Source organism: Carcharhinus amblyrhynchos, chromosome 15 (genome assembly GCF_965287045.1).
Source record: "Carcharhinus amblyrhynchos chromosome 15, sCarAmb.v2.hapA, whole genome shotgun sequence".
In the NCBI taxonomy this organism is placed as follows: domain Eukaryota; kingdom Metazoa; phylum Chordata; class Chondrichthyes; order Carcharhiniformes; family Carcharhinidae; genus Carcharhinus; species Carcharhinus amblyrhynchos.
The window spans coordinates 47,664,573-47,683,807 of record NC_137338.1 but is presented as its reverse complement, the minus strand read 5'-3'; the positions used below and the strand labels follow the sequence as shown (position 1 = coordinate 47,683,807).

Here is a 19,235-nt window from a genome sequence, read left to right as displayed (position 1 = left end):
AGTGCAGGCTCGATGGGCTGAGTTGCCTCCTTCTGCACTTTAGGGATTCTATGGTTCTATATGTCCTGAAGACATGAAATAAATTGTGAACTATGTAAATCAATCTTTATTCCTTTTTACTTATCTAAATGTGAACTTTGCTGAACCAAAAGATGGCTACTGTAAGTCACCTGATATCTGATATTGTAAGATGATCACTGAGACATTATATGGAGACATGCTCTGTCATGTTGCAAACAGAATTACTCACTACAGACTGTCAAGGTGCATTTCAAAAAGGAACCATTGAAAAGAAATGGATGTTATTTGTACCTTTATAAACTATGGCAGACACTATATAAACATCACTCTGTGAAATCATTGTGGAGGAAGGAAATCACATGACTAAAGTGACCATTTTAAAATCTCTACACGCAGTTGAGAGCTCAGGAGCTCGACAGTCTGCTGATGTAATTACAACCTGCAAATATCTGATAGCATCAGTCCAGGCTGACCAACCAGCCTCCAACAAACCCTTCTTGAAGCCTGTTTATCTGGAAGCCACTGGCCACCTCCTGTGAAGGAGACCAAGGATGGGATTGTCTGGTCCTTCCCACTGGTGGAATATTCTAATCTTGCTGAAAATGAGTCCATGTGGTGGGTTCTCTGGCAGCGGGATGAGCAAGCAACGCAAATCACCACTGACTTCAGCAGGACTGGAAGAAAGTGATAGCTCTTCACATCAAGGCCACATTCAACTGAGTGTGGCACCAAGGAGTCCTAGGAAAACTGGAATCAATGGGTATCAGAGGGTAAACTCTCTGCTGGCTGGAGTCAAACCTGACACATAGGAAAATGGTTGTGCTTCTGGAAGGTCAGTCATCTCAGCTCCAGGACACCTCTACAGGAATCCCTCAGGGTAACGTCCTAGTGTCATGTTTGCCAATGATTGTAAAATTTCAGCACTGATCGCGACTCCTTTGATACTGAAGCAGTCCATGTTCAAATGCAATAAGATCTGGACGACGTCCAGGCTTCGGTTGACAAGTGGCAAGTAACAATTGCACCACACAAATGTCAGGCATGATCATCACTAATAAGAGACACTCTAAACATCACCTGTTGGCATTCAATGATGTTACCATCATTGAATCCCCCACTGTCAACATCCTTGGGGTTACCATTGACGAGAAACTCAACTGGACTCACCACATAAACATAGTGGCTACAACAGCAGGTCAGAGGCTAGGAAAACTGCAGTGAGTAACTCACCTTCTGACTCCTCAAAGCTTGTCCCTCATCTATAAGGCACAAGTCAGGAGTGTGATGGAATACTCCCTACTTAGCTGGATGGGTGCAGCTCCAACAACAGTCAAGAAGCTTGACACCATCCAGTTCAAAGCAGCCACTTGATTGGCACCACATCCACAAACATCTATTCCCTCCACCACTGACGCTCAATAGCAGCAATGTGTACGAACTATAAGATGCACTGCAACAATCCACAAAAAAGCCTGAGACAGCACTTTCTAAACCCATGACCACTGCCATCTAGAAGGATAAGGGCAGCAGATAAATAGGAACACCATCACTTGCAAATTCCCCTCCAAGCCACTCACCATCCTGACTTGGAAATATATCGTCATTCCTTTGCAGTCGCTGGACCAAAATCATGGAATTCCCTCCCTAACGGCAATGTCGATCAAACCACAAAACATGAACCGCAACGATTCAGAAAGCAGCTCACCACCACCTTCTCAAGGGCGACTAGACCAGCTAGTAATGCTGATCTCCCATGAATGAAGAAAACAAGCTATTATAGTCTCCTTAATTTAGGATCAGGATGCTAGTCTCAGCATCAACTACATCACTTCCTACCTTGATAAAGACTTCTATCATATTTTGGTTGCTCATCCCCAAGGGACCTCACACAACCAGAATGCCAATTACACCCAGTCAAAGATGGTCTGTTTTTTAGCTGGTTCCTCAAAGTATTGGTCCAGGAAACCATCCTGTACACACTCCAGGAATTCGTCCTCAGTCGCATTGTTATCAATTCGATTTGCCTATTTTATATGTAGATTAAAGTCACCCGTACGTTCCTTTATTCCATGCATCTCTAATCTCCAGTTTAATCTATCTCCAATGTCATCATCACAGTTTGGTGGTTTATATACAAAGACAACTAACTTTTTTTGTCCCTAGATATTTCTCAACTGTACCCATACAGATTCCACATCACTGGACGTAATATCCTTCCTGTCTGTTGTGTTAATTTTCTCTTTAACCAGCAATGCAACTCCATTGCCTTTTCCTTTTTGTCTGTCCTTCCTAAATACTAATGCTCAGTTTCCATCCCGAGTCAACCTGCAGCCATATTTCCATAATCCCAACTATATCAAACCTGTTTACATCTACTTGTGTGATTAATTAATCCACTTAATTGCAAATGTTCCGCATTAAGGCACAGAGCCTTAAGGCTCGTCTTTTTAACATTCCTTGTCCCGTTCCCACTATTTTTGACTTCGGCCCTGGTTGACTCCGGCCTTTGATTTCTCTGTCAATCGCTTTTCTTGTTTCCTGTTCTGACTTTTGTTCCTGTCCTCTGCTCCCCCTCCTCTGACTCTTTACATAGGTTGCAATCACTTGTCATTTTAGTTTAAATCCTCCCAAACACTCGAGCAAATACCACCCCCCAACCCCCCCACCCACAGATATTAATTCTGGTCCTGCCAGGTGTTACCCATTCAGACCCACCTCCCCCAGAACCAATCACAATGTCCCAGGATTCTGAATACCTCCCCCTCCCACCACCCCTTCAGCCATGTATTCATTTGGTAAATCTTGCTATTTCTGCTCTGATTAGTACATGGCACTGGTAGTCATCCTGAAATCACTACCTTTGAGGACCTATTTTCAATCTCTTCTTCACTCCCTATATTCTCATTTTAGGACCGCATCCCCTTTTTTTCAGCCATATTGTTTGTACCAATACATACCACAACCACTGACTGTTCATCCTCCCCCTCCAGAATGTCCTGTAGCTGTTTTGAAACATCCTTGACTGTAGCACCAGAGTGGCAACATACCATTCTGGAGTTTTGTTTGCAGCCACAGAAACACCTATCTATTCCCATTACAATTGAATCCCCTGTAACAATTGCATTCCCACATTTTTTACTCCTCTCCTGTGCAGCAGAACCAACTGTGATGCAACAAATTTGGCTGTTGCTGCTTTCCTTGAGAGGCCATTCCCTCCACCAGTATCCAAATTGGTATATCTGTTTTTCAGGGGAATGACCACAGGAGATTCCTGCATTGTCCTCTTGCTCCGCCCGGTGGTCACCATTCTCTTCCTGCCTATGGTGCCTGAGCCTGTAGTGCAACTACCTCACTATATGTGTTTTCCACAATACTTTCCACCTTGCAGATGCTCCTCAGTGTCCCCAGCTATCACTCCAGCTCTGAAACCCAGGCTTCCAGGAGCCACAGCTGGAGGTAGTCCCTGCATATATGCCAGCCCTGGGCACTGGAGACATTCCCAGCTTCCCACATAGAGCAGGGGGAGCACACCACAGCTTTGAGTTCTCTTGTCATGACCTTTAAATTAAACATTTTGGAAGATTCTTTGGAAAATTACATAATACCAATTTCTCTAGGGACCTTCTTCTGTGGTGTTTATTACTACTGAATACAGTCCTTATAAACCACAAAATAAGGACAAATCAGATTTGAAATGTCTTGTTGTGAAGGGGTGTCATATTGCCAGCATTCTAAAATTTATTCTCCCGCTTCCTCAATTCTGTAGAGGATGTGAATTCTAAATTTCACACTATATCCTTGATGTATTCAAATTCCAAAGAAATTTTCAACATGCAGCCTAAAGTAGTGGAAGAGTATCAGGGAAGTCACCGGCATATGCATTTTGTAAATTAGGCTGGGTTTTACCATTTAATGTCTAGGGTTTTATGTACATTGCCACAGTTACCTGATTTTGGACTGCCACATTTACCACAATGTGTGAAATGGCAAACCTATCAGTGGTTTAAAATCACCCCAAATTTCCTCAGCTATATTTCTAATTAGCTATGCTGGCATTCTGTTAGTTTTCTCTCTTGACTGTCACATTGTATTTTCAATACTTAGAGACATATGCTATTGAAATGTCATTCAGATGCTGTACAACCTTACATTTGTACATCCTCTCTCAAACAAACTGAAAGACCCTTCAAACCACAGTGAAAACCTTCAATATCTGTTTCACCATCCAAAACCTTTCATCTCATAACCTTTAAAGCCTTAGATAAATGGAATTTAACTTAAAGTACCTTAAATTACATGGAGAGAATCTGCTGGTTTTCTAGATACTTTCTAACATGTCACTTAAACACCAGACTTGGCTTAGAATTGTGCAGCTGTCAATCTGGCAGAAATGTAGTAAATAGCACGCTGCATTGATAACAGAGTTAAGAATGCTCAGTACACAATGTCCTTAGCCAGAAGGCTGTTTGGCTCCTTGTTCTTATCCACTGTTCAAGGTCCCTGGACCAAAAATAGAAGTTGTTTGGCCGACTCTACCTGCTTGTATATGTAGCAAAATGATCATTTAGTCTGAACACTTAAATCGTGTAAGGACATGAACTCCCTCACTGAACTACAAGTTACACAGGAGATTGTTGGCAAAGCTCAAGGTAAAGACTCAATACAGAACCATGCATTCATTCCTCCAGTTGCCAACACCATCACACATACATTCGATTTGGGAGAAGGGCATAGGGGTCAGTTTGTAAGTTACAAACTTGGTGAAGCACAGAGTATGAGCGAAGAGCAGCAAATACAGAGTGTGATTGTGTAAGGCACAGCAGGCAACAATAATATCAAACAACTTGACTGACCTAGCTCTAAGTCTCTTTGGATCCTGTACACGCAAAATGCTAGTTCATAAAGAGTGTTCAGGGTAGACTTGCTCTGGTTTAATGTGAAACTTTTCAATGTGAATCCTTCAAAATGTATTCCTTCAATACCTGAAAGGTGACAGGTCTCAGGAATGGCTTTCTGGATGCTGGAGGATGGTGCAAATACTTTGCAGGATCAAACAATGAGACAGTCCATAATTCTCATGATTCCTTTTAATATATTTTTAGCATGACAGATGGTATGTAAATAAGATCTTCTACTTTCCTTACATAAAGGGGGCTAGCCAAATGGAAAACAGAAACACTGATTTATAGGCTCTTTTCAATTGATGTAAAAGTAGTGTCTTTGATGGAATTACACCTCCATCGGCCAAGATATATATTTTGCCATGTTTGAAGCCTGCTGTACCAATCATTAGAAAACCCTTACTGGTTTCCCAAAGGTATGTGATGCTTTCTGCAGAATATGGATGGGATTTAATCTAACCAATCGCGGTGGGAAACATGGTGGTCGGGTGACGTAATTGTGACTCAATTTCCTGGCAATGGGTAACCTCCTTTGATAAAGTCAGAGATGGGAAAGTGCCCCATGGAGAAACTTAGCTGATCATGGCAGAATTGCATTAATGAGCCAATTGATTCCAATTATCCCTGAACCCACCAGAGTTTAGTTGTGGCTCAGGGATTTAAAAAGTCACATGGTTTTTCCTTCCTCCTCGCTAGTCCCAGTCAACCCTATTGGATTTGCCAGTAGCCTATTTGAGAGGGAGGTGGCCTTGTTGTCCTGCACTCTCTGCACAATCTGGGACCTGGCGTTGGGAAGGGGGGTGCCGTCAAAGTCATTCTTTCCATTCCTCTGTCACCCTCACTCAAAGTACAGGGACCCAGTAACAGGGTTGTTTTGGTGGGAGATTTTAACTTCCCCTACATTGGCTGGGACTCATTTAGTGCTAGGGGCATGAATGGGGCAGGGTTTATAAGGAGCATTTAGGAGGGTTTCTTGAAACACTACATAAATAGTCTAACTAGGGAAGGGGCCATACTAGACCTGATATTGGGAAATGAGCCCAGCCAGGTGGTTGATGTTTCAGTAGGGGAGCAGTTTGGGAACAATGACGACAACCCATTAAGCTTAGATAAAGGTAAGTGTAGTCCTCAAGTGAAGGTGCTAAATTGGGGAAGGCTAATTTCAACAACATTAGGCAGGAACTGAAGAATATAGATTGGGGACAGATGTTTGAGGGCAAATCAACATCTGGCATGTGGCAGGCTTCCAAATGTAAGTTGATAGGAATTCAGGACTGGCATATTCCTGTAAGGATGAAGGATAAGTATGGCAAATTTTGGGAACATTGGATAACAAGAGATATTGTGAGCCTAGTCAGAGAGAATAACAAAGCATTTGTCAAGGCTAGGAGGCTGGGAACACACGAAACAAGTGTGGAACACAAGGAAAGTAGAAAGAAACTTAAGTAAGGAGTACTAAAAGGATCATAAAAAGTCATTGGCCAGCAGGATTAAGGCTTTTAATACATATATAAAGAGCAAATAGATAATCTGGGAGAGGGTTGGCCCACTCAAGGACAGGGGAGGGAATCTATGCGTGGAGCTGGAGGAAATGGGCAAGGTATTAAATGAATGCTTTACAACAGCATTCATGAAAGAGAAGGACTTGGTGGATGATGTGTCTGGGGAAGGGTGTGTACATACTTTCAGTCATGTAGAGATCAGAAAGGAGAGGATACTGGGGTCCTTGAGGAACATTAAGGTAGACAAGCCCCCAGGGCCTGATAGGATATACCCCAGAATACAGAGGAGCAAGGGAAGAAATTGATGGGGCTCTGAGGGAGGTCTTTGTATCCTCACTGGCCACAGGAATGGTAAAAAGTCTGACAACACCAGGTTTTAGTCCAACCTATTTATTTGATAATATACTCACAAGCTTTCGGGGTTAGCCCCTTCGTCAGGTGAATGGAGAGTTCTGGCCTCAGACAGAGCATATAAAGCACAGACAGTTTAGAGATTACTGATTAGAATGCGAATCCTTACACCTAACCTGCTGTTCAAGACCTGAAGTGGCTGATAATGTGAGTGGAAGGAGCACTGATCACAGTTTAAAGAGATTTGTATTGTCTCCAGACAGTTTAGTCTAAAGCTTGTGAGTATATTATCAAATAAATAGGTTGGACTAAAACCTGGTGTTGTCAGACTTTTTACTGTGTTTACGCCAGTCCAACGCCGGCATACCCACATCACAGGAATGGTCCCAGAGGATTGGAGAATAGCCAATGTTGTTTCTTTGTTTAAGAAGGGTAGCAAGAATAATCCAGGTAATTACAGGCTGGTGGCGTTACATCAGTGGTAGGGAAATTATTAGAGAGGACTCTTTGAGACAGGATTTACTCCCACTTGGAAATAAGTGGGCGTATTAGCAAGAGGCAACATGATTTTGTGAAGGGGAGGTTGTGTCTCACGACCTTGATCGAGTTTTTCAAGGAAGTGATGAAGATGATTGATGAGGGTAGAGCAGTGAATGTTGTCTTCATGGACTTCAGTAAGGCCTTTGACATGGTCCTTCATGGCAGACTGATACGGAAGGTGAAGTCGCACGGGATCAGAGGTGAGCTGGTAAGGTGGATACAGAACTGGCTCGATCACAAAATACAGTAAGAAGTCTTACAATGCCAGGTTAAAGTCCAACAGGTTTATTTGGTAGCAAACACCACTGGTGGCATTTGCTACCAAATAATCCTGTTGGACTCTAACCTGATGTTGTAAGACTTCTTACTGTGTTTACCCCGATCCAACGCTGGCATCTCCACATCATGTCAATCATAGAAGACAGAGGATAGCAGTGGAAGGGTGCGTTTCTGAATGGAGGGCTGTGATAAAGCGCATTCCTCAGGGATCAGTGCTGGGACCTTTGCTGTTTGTAATATATATATATATATAAATGATTTGGAGGAAAATGTAACTGGTTTGATTAGTAAGTTTGCGGATGACACAAAGGTAGGTGGATTTGTGGATAGTGATGAGGACCATCAGAGCATAAAGCAGGATATAGATTGATTGGAGACTTGGGCGGAGAGATGGCAGATGGAGTTTGATCTGGACAAATGTGAGGTAATGCATTTTGAAAGGTCTAATATAGATAGGAAATACACAGTAAATGGCAGAACTGTTAAGGGTATTGATAGACAGAGGGATCTGGGTGTACAGGTACACAGGTCACTGAAAATTGCAGTGCAGGTGGAGAAGGTAGCCAAGAAGGCATACAGCATGCTTTTATTAGCCAGGGCATTGAATTTAAAAATTGGCAAGTCATGTTGCAGCTTTATAGAACCTTAGTTAAGCCGCACCTGAAATGTAGTGTTCAATCTGGTCACCACACTACCAGAAGGATGTGATGGCTTTGGAGAGGGTACAGAAAAGATTTACCAGGAAGTTGCCTGGTTTGGAGGGCATTATCTATGAGGAGAGGTTGGATAAACTTGGTTTATTCTCACTGGAGCGACAGAGATTAAGGGGTGACCTTGTAAAAGTCTCGAATTATAAGAGGCATGGACAGAGTGGATAGTCAGAAGCTTTTTCCAGGGTGGAAGAATCAATTATTGGAGGGCATAAGTTTAGGATGTGAGTGGCAAGGTTTAAAAGAGATGTACGAGGCAAGTTTTTTTTACGCAGACAGTGGTGGGTGCCTGGAACTCGCTGCTGCGGGAGGTAGTGGAAGCAGATACGATAGTGCCTTTTAAAGGGCATCTGGACAAATACATGAACAGGATACGGTCCCCAGAAGGGTAAGGGGTTTTAGTTCAGTTGGGCAACATGGTCAGTACAGACTTGGAGGGCTGAAGGGCCTGTTCCTGAGCTGTAATTTTTCTTTGTTCTTTGGACCAATTGTCAAACTCTGGTGACACCCCTACAGCACTACTGGCACCTGGTGCTACTTCCAATGGTACTGCTGGTAATGGAGAGCTGCCAATCTTTTGCCAACATCCTGAAGCACAAGGAAAGTATGATGTTCACCAGTTAAGTATCTGAGAGGCACCTAATTTGGTCAGGACACTTCCATGGAAACAACGTGAGTTTCTCACCATTTCTCCAAAAAGTTGGTGGGGTCAGGGTTGGAAACGTTATATTCTGGCCTGCAGGTTTAGTTAGATCAGCCTCCGGGTTGTCCACAGCTACTTCTTAAAAAAAAACATAAAATAAATGTTTGAGTCTGTCACAGTGACAATGATCTATCCTTCGTCCCCCTCCTGTCTTTCATCTACATGCTGCCCTTGGGAACATCATTCAAAATACAGCATTAGGTTTTCACATGTACACCGATAACACCGAACTTGCCTGCACCACCACCTCTCCAATTTCCCCAATGTTGTTAAAATACCAGATTGACTCACAAATTGGTTTCCATTAGGGCCACTCAGCTCCTAATCCCATCACAGCCTTGATCCAAACATGGACAAAAGACCTGAAGAGGTGAAATGAGGGTGGCTGACCTTGTCATCAAGGTAGCATTCGACAAAGTGTGGCATCAAGAAGTTCTAGCAAAACTGAAATCAGTGGGAATTGAGATAAACTCTCCACTGGTTGAAGTCATAGTTAGCACAAAGTGATTGTGGAGGTCAATCATTTCAACCCCTGGACATCACTGCAGGAGTTCTTCAGGGTAGTATCCTCAGTCCAGTGATCTTCAGCTGCTTCATCAATGGCCTATGAGGATACATTGGAGAGGTTGGGACAGTTCTTCTTGGTGAGGAGAAGGCCAAGAGGAGATTTGATAGAGCTGTTCAAAATCATGTAGGGGCTGGGCAAAGTATATAGGGAGAAACTGTTCCCCCTTGTAAAAGGATCAAGAATGAAATGGCATAGATTGAACGTGATTTTCAAAAGAAGCAAATGTGATGTGGTACAAGAAAAAGGTTGCTCACACAATGAGTGGTTTAGGTCTGGAATGCACTGCCTGGAATATAATGGAGGCTGAGGCAGATTCAATCAAGGCATTCATGACGTTGTTAGATGATTATTTGAATAGAAGCAATGTGTTGGGGTGTGGGGAAAAGGCAGGAGAATAGCACTAATTCATAGTGCTCATCTTGAGTGCAGGTCAGATACGATGGGCTGAATGGCTTCCTGGACCACAACATTTCAGTGATTCAGTGAATTAGAATAGGCAACAAATGCTGGTCTTGTCAGTGATGCCCGCATTCACACCACCACGCAGACCACCCACTTCAGCCTTCATAACATCACTTGAGTTCATTCCTGCCTCGGCTTACATGCCGTTGAAATCCTCATTCATGCCTTCACTCCTCTTGACTCAAATACATTCGTGGGGTCTCTTATATTCTACCCTCTACAAACTTTAGGTCATCCAAAAGTCTGTTGTCCGTGGCTTAACTCAAACCAAGCCCCATTCCCATCTCATCCCCTGCACTCACTGTCTCACAGTCAAGCAATGTCTTGATTTTAAAATTCTTTTTCTTGTTTTCAAATCACACTGATGTTCTTGCCCCTCCTTATCTCTGTAATCTCCTTCAACTGCACAACTCTCTGAGATAATTCTGACCACTCCATTTTACTCACTCCATCATTGGTGGCTGTTACTACAGTGGCCCAGGCCCCAAGCACTCTCTTTCCTCTTTGCCTCACACTCCTCACAAACCTTTCTTTTTGACCAAACTTTTGGTGATTGGACTTAATGGAGCAATTTTTCCTGTTCCACTGCCGTGGGAATCGTAGTGGGTGAGGGGTGGACTATGGAAAGGTCCATTGACCTCAGGCAGGATTTTCAGTTCTGAAGTGAGTCAGAGTAAAATTGGGGATGCTCTAGCGGCCGGAAAACCCTGCCCAACATCTCCATACAGGCTCAGTGTCCTACTTAGTTTTATAATACTCCTGTGAAGTACCTGGAGATGTTTCATCGCGTTAAAGGTACTCTATACCTATGTTGTTGTTGATAACTCATTCTGTATCCTTCTCCTGTAACAACCATTAGCGCAATTCAACAAAATAAAATTCGATCCATAAAGCTTTTAGAAATATTTGAATACCTCCAATACATAAGTATGATTATGGCAATATTTCTGCACAGGTTGCATGTTTAAGCGGCACCTGATTGAGAAATGTTCACCGATTGCAGGCAGTGCTGGCCCTGGGATCCGCAGAGGGCGCACTGAGTAAGAGTGTGTGTGAGGCTGTTTTGTTGCCGGGTTCCTGGAGGCGGCTGTCAATCAATGGCAATCAAAGCTTGTGTGAGGCTGGCCAGTGGAGCTCATCGCCGGCACTGGGAACGGCTGCAAGCCCAGTGAAATTAACTGGGAGGAAACCCACCCGTAGCAGTGACACTTCTGCAACTCGGCTTCTATCCTGCTGCCTGTCCAGAGGCTGGGCTTTAACTCCCCAGGTTCAGTTTCTGCTTCCCGACGCCGTGTCCTGAGATGGTGCTGAAACGGGCAGAGTGGAACCTGTGGATTGCTTGTTTTTGCATCATTTGTTTGGAAGGTAAGATTGAAGGTTTATCGTGTACGTACCTTTTAAAAGTGCAACCCCCCCCTCCCTCAATGTCAACACCAAGACTTCAAGTCACTTAGCGAAGGAGTGACTGGTTTGCGTTGTTTAAGGAGAAAGTTAACAAAATACTTTGCTGAATGAAGTCTTATTTAAAGTTCTTCTGGTTGGTCGTTTATTCCTTGATTTTTTGACTCTTTTTCATGGAAATAACACTAAGGTGTGAATGGATGGAACTGTTTACTTTAGATATTTAATTTGTTAAAGGTGGGAGCGTTGATTTCTGCATTAGTCTAGAGCGAGTCAGTGGACTGGACAGTTAATTTGCGGTATTGGTAACGTTGGGTGGGATGGGGGCGCCAGGGGTACAAAAATAAATAAGAGGCATGTGTTCACAATTTGTACAATTGTTTGGATGTGACCGGAAACAAGTGTAAACAACGCTACTGATGAGTTCTTGAGAAGCATGCCGGAAATTACATGAGTTGTCGAATATAGGTCATGCTGTCAAAATGAAAACACAAACATCAGATGTCTTTTCAGAAATCGAGAAGTAATTAATAATCATTGTAAATAGCCTAACTTAGAATTTCCGATTCATTCTAATTGCTTAATTCAAGCAGCTCACATGAGAGAGAAAATGCATCTTACTGTATATGGAGTACTGTAGTAGGTCTGAGCTTTTACAGTTTTGATTTGCACAGTTTGCTGTTGTTCAAAGTTTTACTTGTCCTTGGTTGGCTTACATTTACGTTCTTTTTTGGTTTATTTAAGTCTGCTAAAGGGTATTTTGACAGAGGAATAAGAACTCAATATTTTGTAACGTTGAGATTAAGTAATGAATTGCTGAATATTGAAGCAATTTAGACAAATGTTATGAAGTTAAGGATAAATCAATAAATCTGAATAGACAACTTAAAACTGGGTAACATCACAGAGTTTAATAATGCTAATGGGGCAGGACTGACTAACACCTCAAAGGAAAAAAAGGCAAAGGTTCAAATGAAATTTGCTATATTTGAATACATAAAGCATTTGTATCAGAGTGGATGAACTAATGCACCCAACGTATTTGATTCAGTGGCCCTGATAGAGATATAGTTGGGCAGTGACCAAAATGGGGAACTAAATATTCCAAGGTAAATGCCTTTTATAGAAAATAGGCAAGATAGCAAGGGAGGTGGGTAGTTTGATAAAGGAGCAAGAGGGAAAGGGAATTGGCCCAGAATATAAGGATGTTGAATCTGCATTTTTATCTCCACCCATAGTAAGGGCAGAAAACGCTGGTGGGAGTAGTTACAGATCTCCAAACAATAACGATTGTCTTGAGGAGTATAAAACAAAGTTAGGAGTATACAATAGTTGTAGAGAAAGTTCAATGTTTGTATGTACTGGGTAAGAAAATCTAACTTGGAAGATGAGTTCATGTCTTACATTCAAGACATTTTTGAAGGCCAACAAGGGAAAAAGCTTCTTTAGATCTAGTATTGTGTATTGTGTAATGTAATTGGTAGGAACATAACATATGAAATAGGAGCAGGAGTAGCCATCTAGCCCTTCGAGCCTGCCCCGCCATTCAGTAAGATCATGGCTGATCTGTCGTGGCTCAGTTCCACATTCCCGCCCTCTCCCCATAATCCTTAATCCCCTCGCTTATCAAAAACCCATCAACCCACGTCTTAAAAATATTTAGCGAGGCAGCCTCCACCACCTCAACGGGCAGAGAATTCCAGAGATTCACCACCCTTTGAGTGAAGAAGTTCCTCCTCAACTCCGTTCTAAACCGCCCCCCCTTTATCTTGAGGCTGTGCCCCCTAGTCCTACTGTCCTTTCTGAGCAGGAAGATTCTCTCCACCTCTATCCTATCCATCCCATTCATCATCTTATATGTCTCAATGAGATCTCCCCTCATTCTTCTAAACTCTAACGAGTACAAGCCTAGTTTATTCAGCCTCTCCTCATAGCTCAACCTCCTCAACTCCGGTATCAGCCTAGTAAACCTCCTCTGCACTCCCTCCAAGGCCAAAATATCCTTGCGTAAGTGCGGCGACCAAAACTGCACACAGTACTCCAGCTGTGGCCTCACCAATGCCCTATACAGCCGCAGCAAGACCTCCCTACTTTTATATTCAATCCCCCTCGCTATGAAGGCCAGCATCCCATTCGCCTTCCTGACCACCTGCTGCACCTGCAGGCTGGGTTTTTGCGACTCATGCACAAGGACCCCGAGGTCCCTCTGCATCGTCGCCTGCTGCAGTTTTTCGCCACGTAAGTAATAGTCCTTCCTACCATTATTCCTACCAAAGTGGACCACCTCGCACTTGCCAACATTAAATTCCATTTGCCAGTTCCTGGCCCATTCGCCCAGCCTATCTAGATCCTTCTGCAGACTCTCCACACCCTCCGCGCAATTTGCTGTTCCACCAATCTTGGTGTCATCAGCAAGTTTTGACACCATACACTCGGTTCCCTCCTCCAGATCATCTATATAAATGGTAAATAGCTGAGGCCCCAGCACCGACCCCTGGGGCACTCCACTAGTCACCAACCGCCAATCCGAATAGCACCCATTGACCCCCACTCTCTGCCTCCTATTTGACAACCAATCCTCTATCCACGCTAACACCCTACCCCCAACTCCATGCCCCCTTAGCTTCTGCAATAACCTCTTGTGAGGTACCTTGTCAAACGCCTTCTGAAAATCAAGAAAGACCACATCCACCGGCTCTCCTCTATCCACTGCCCTAGACACATCCTCATAGAACTCCAATAAATTTGTCAGACACGACTTCCCCTTAACGAAACCGTGCTGCGTCTGCTCTATCAAGCAATTCCCCTCAAGATGCCTCGCTATTTCCTCCTTGATGACGGATCCTAACATTTTACCTACAACAGACGTTAAACTAACCGGCCTATAATTCCCTTCCTTTTGCCTGCCACCCTTCTTAAACAACGGCGTAACATTAGCCGTTTTCCAATCTTCCGGCACTTCCCCGGAATCCAGCGACATTTGGAAAATAACCACCAAGGCATCCACTATCACCTCCGCCATTTCTTTCAGAACCCTCGGATGCATTCCATCCGGTCCTGGGGACTTGTCCACAATCAGTCCCTCCAGTCTGTCGAAACTTAATGGTAAAGGATCTTCTGAGGAGAATGACCATAATATGGAATTTTATGTTAAGTTTCAGTGTGTGGTAAGGTCTGAGGCTAGAGTTCAAAATTTAAAGAACCAATTAATGGATGCATAGGCTGAATTGGAAGAGGTAGATTGGGAATTTGATTAAAATGGTAGATAAGCATTGGAAGATCAATAGAAACATTTTTGTAATCCCCAACAAATACGCATTTCTTTTGAGGAATAGAAACATGAGGTAGTACAAACAGGAGGGATTTTTGACAAAGTAAACTTGAGGATTGCGAGGGTTTTAAAAATCGGAAAGGATGACTAAGAAATGGATGAAGAGCAAGGTAAGTATAATAAACTAGCAGGATGTTTTTAAAAAGTCCGAACTTTTACAATAGAGAAAAAAAGAAAAAACATGGGCACCGGAGTGACCAGGATTGGGGACGTGCTTAGATGGCGGAGGAGCGGGCTGGCTGAGCCCCCACATGCTGGCTGAACGCACGGGTGGCTGTCCGGCACGTGGCCAAAGCCATCTGAGACCTTAGGACGGTCGTGCTCGGCTCTGAGCATGCACACGGGCTCGAGGTGGTGCAGGTGTGTGGTGGGATCCCTTCTGAGCGTTCCCCGGTTTGGATGGAATTTCACATTGGCCCAAAGCCTAGATGCGGGTGTGCACCACCGCCCGCACCCCCCCCCCCCCCCCCCCCCGCCCCGGCCGGGTCAGGCGCCCCATTGCATGAGCTGCCTCGTGGAAATGTCCTCCGTGCCCTTTTCCACCACACAGAGGCGTTTCCTGTATGGGCTGTTGCTGCACACCTTCCACTACCGCGTCCTTGCCTGTCGCCTTGTTGCCGCTGGATGGCAGAGGTCCCCAATGGAAATCCTCTATGGAGGGATCTCCCCCAATTACCTTGGGGACCTGGGGTAGAGGCTGTTGCATGCAGCAGTGCTGTACAACTGTAGGTTTCTCCTGCACACAGGCTCCCGTGACTACCCTTTCTGTGGCCTCGTGGAGTCCATGGACCACGTCTACATTTCATGTTATAGATTGCACACCGTTTTTGGTTTTCTGAAACACCTTTTGCTGATGTTTTGTTTGCACTTCAGTCCCACGCTCCTGATCTACGGGCACCTGATGCGGAGAGGGGTGTATCAGGACACTGACCTCCTCATGAACCTGCTCCTGGGCCTGGCGAGACACGCCATCAGTAGGTCTAGGCAGCGGGCGATCGAGGGGGTCGTCCATCCCGACTGTCTGCCCCTCTACCACAGCCAGATTCGCGGCCAAGTGTCCATGGAGAGGGAGCACACGAGTTTCCTTTTGACTTTGTTTTTTGTTCGGGCCGTCCGTTTCCCCCCCGCTTTGGGGGGCTGCCCCTTTTAATTTGGCTCTAAGTTAATTTGAGTTTGTTTACTTGTTTGGTGCCTTAAAACAGCCCCCCACCCCCGCTCCCGTCTGCCAGTAGTAAATTTGAGGGTGGCTTGATGAGGCTTCAGAACAAAAGGCTTTATTGCTAAAGCAAACAATTAACGACACATACAAATAGGATCTGACAGGCTAACTGTGTGACTGTACACAACTTCCCCTGGCTCCAACTATTAGACACAGAAACTAGCAGCTGGAGTAGGCCATTCAGCCCTTTGAGCCTGTTCCGCTATTCATTATGATCTCGGCTGATCATCAAATTCAACATTTCTGATAGCTCCTCCCCCCCCCCCCCCCCCCCCCCCCCATATCAGATCTAGCTCTTGGGACTCAAGGGCTCAAGGAAGTCCTTGACCCTTCCCAACACGGGGGTACATGCGCTAGCACTCAATTGGTTCAACCTCTCAACTCGATACTCCATCGGGTCTGGCCCGACCACATGACCCTCAAGAGAAAGCCACCTTTAAAAGGGCAACACCGCCACATTCCTTCCCCCTTCCACCCCATTAATTCCTGAAGTCGCCCAAGGAGGAAACAAAAAAATGGTTTTTTTTTGGTAATTTGTCATTTGTATTAACAATCGGGATAACCCTCATGGCAATTTGTCATAAATTTAGTTGATCTAGCGACTTCCCAACTCTTGTACTCAACTTTGAGCTAGTTTCATCTGGATGTGAAAAATCAGGATGTGGAGATGCCGGCATTGGACTGGGGTAAACACAGTAAGAAGTCTCACAGCACCAGGTTAAAGTCCAACAGGTTTATTTGATAGTAAACGTCACAAGCTTTCGGAACGCTGTTCCTTCGTCAGATGAGTGGAGTCTTCTGATCAGAAACAGGGCATATAAAGGTGCACACAGTTTACAGAATACTGATTGGAATGTGAGTCTTTACAGCTAATCTGCTATTCAACTCTTAAAGGTGCAGACAATGTGAGTGGAGATAGCATTAAGCATAGATTAGAGATGTGTATTGTCTCCAAACAGGACAGTAAGTGAGATGTTGCAAGTTCAGGCAAGTCACGGGGGTTACAGATAGTGTGACATAAACTCAAGATCCTGGTTGAAGCTGTCCTCATGTATGCAGAACTTGGCTATTGGTTTCTGCTCAGTGACTCTGTGCTGTCATGTGTTGTGAAGGCCACCTTGGAGAACGTTTACCTGAAGATCAGAGGCTGAATGCCTGTGACTGCTGAAGTGTTCACCCACAGGAAGGGAACAGTCTTGCCTGGTGATTGTCGAGCCATGTTCATTCATCCGTTGTCGTAGCATCTGCATGGTCTCCCCAATGTACCATGCTTCGGACATCCTATTGTCTGATATTAAGACCACTGGGATCACATGGTGAAGATTTTTCTCCATTAATAACTTATTAATAGTGATAGTGGCTGTCATGAACTACTACTTCAATTGGATATCCAGCCACTTCGAGCATGTGTCCATCAAAACATGTGACCCATAAAGAGTCCTGCAAAGTTGATATGCATTCTTGCCCACTGACTCCCTGGCCATTCCCAAGGGTGTGGATTTGCCGGTGGTGGCAGAGCCTGTTGAGCTTGACAACTGGGACATTTTACAACCATCCTCTCTATTTCTGTATCAAGGCCTGGCTAATGCACATAACATCTGGCGAGTAATTTCATCCTGCATTGACGAGGATATAAGTTGTGTAACTCTTGCAGCAATAACCCTCATCCTTGGGCTGGATTGTAACCCTGGCTTCCCTACAACATCATTCCATCTTAACGAGTTATCTCCATTCTCCTCTGGTAGGGCTTGAACAGTTCAGACTTATCATATTTCCACCTTTTCAATACCTTTTTTTTAAAAAACTTTGGTAATACTGTGTCTCTTTCTGACCACCTCCTTGAGTGCTTTGCTGAGACTGGTAAGGACCCTATCATATTCAGTGCCAGCACTAGCCCTTGTGGAACTGGCGATGATGCGACAGACAGTGCCAAGGTGCTGAGTACATGTGTATTTAATGTGTTCCTGTGTGATGCTGAAATGTTTAATTGTACGTGACCGTAAGAGAGCCCACCTCTGCGCTCTTGCCAAAGTTATTGCCAGCGCTGGCTTATCTTCTCTGAATAAGCCCAGCAATGGCTTGTGGACTGAAATAATTGTAAAATATTGACCCTAAATGAACTGATGAAACTTCTTGATTGCATATGTGAACACCAAGCTTTCCTTATCGATTTGGCAAATGTTACTTTTCTGCCTAAGGCAATGTTCTTGAGGCAAAGACAATTGGCCTTTCCACTCCATCAGGCATAACTGCTCCTACTGCATACGGTGATGCTTTGCAAGTCACGAACAAGGGCTTTGTTGGATCATAGTGCCAACAATTGCAGAACCTGTTTGATTTTTTAAAAGGTCTCTTCTCATTTTCCTCCACTCCAACGTTGATGTTTCTTTAACAGAGTGGATTGAGGCTGAGGTGGTCAGTGAAACCTGCCATAATAGTTTACCATTCCGAGAAATTACTTTAATTCAGAGAAGTTTGTTGAGAGTGGAGCCTCTTCTTTGGCTTTTACTTTGTCTTTCAAAGGGTGCAAATCTTTGCTTCCACCCTAAAATCTAAATGGTTAACTTTTGTCTGCTTGGAAGGTACACTTCTCTCATTAAAGTCTCATACCTTCTTTAAATTGCTTCAAAACTTCCTTCAAGTTTGCCCTGTGCTCTTAAGGTGAGGCTCCTGTAATTAGAGCGTTGTCGACCTAAACCGCATTCAGGATGCCTTGTGATAGACTTTCCATTGTACGTCAAAAAATGGCACAGGCTGCTGAGACTCCAAAAAGATAGGCATGTATGTTGGTATAAACCCTTGTGTATTGATGATTAGTAATCTCCTGAGTCCTTTTTAAATTCCAACTGCTGGCAGAGATGATTGAGATCTAACTTGGTATATTTTAAACCTCCAGCTAACTTGGCATAGAGATCTTCAATTTTAGGAATGGGTATCTGTCTATTGAGGTCCTCTATTAATTGTCAATTTATAGTCTCCACAAATCTCCATAGTCCGATCCAGTTTGAAGAAAGGGACCATAGCTGCGGCCCATTCTGAAAATTGAACAGACATTACGATATCTAAATCTTTATTCTTTGTTCTAAATCTTACAGTCTCTTGAGTTCAACTTCCACGTTATGATGAAGCACAGAAGGCCCAGTACGAGCCCTGAAGTATTTCGGTATCACCTCCGGATTTGAATATATTTTAACTTTATAGCTCCCCTTATCTGCCCTAGTTAATTTTGGGAGATACTGGAGCATTT

At 44.0% G+C, this 19,235-nt stretch overlaps 1 protein-coding gene across 3 annotated transcripts in view; it reads left to right on the top strand.

The window, feature by feature from the left end:
• Positions 1–11,148: 11,148 nt before the first annotated feature.
• igsf11 (immunoglobulin superfamily member 11) overlaps positions 11,149–19,235 on the top strand; it is a 272,948-nt gene continuing 264,861 nt past the window's right edge. For 2 of the 3 annotated variants that reach the window (XM_080203904.1, XM_080203902.1), the window contains exon 1: positions 11,149–11,402. In XM_080203904.1, coding sequence (XP_080060030.1) covers positions 11,339–11,402 — 64 coding nt within the window. In that variant the 5' untranslated portion in view covers positions 11,149–11,338. The remainder of the gene's footprint in view (positions 11,403–19,235) is intronic. The other variant, XM_080203903.1, reaches the window with a different exon arrangement.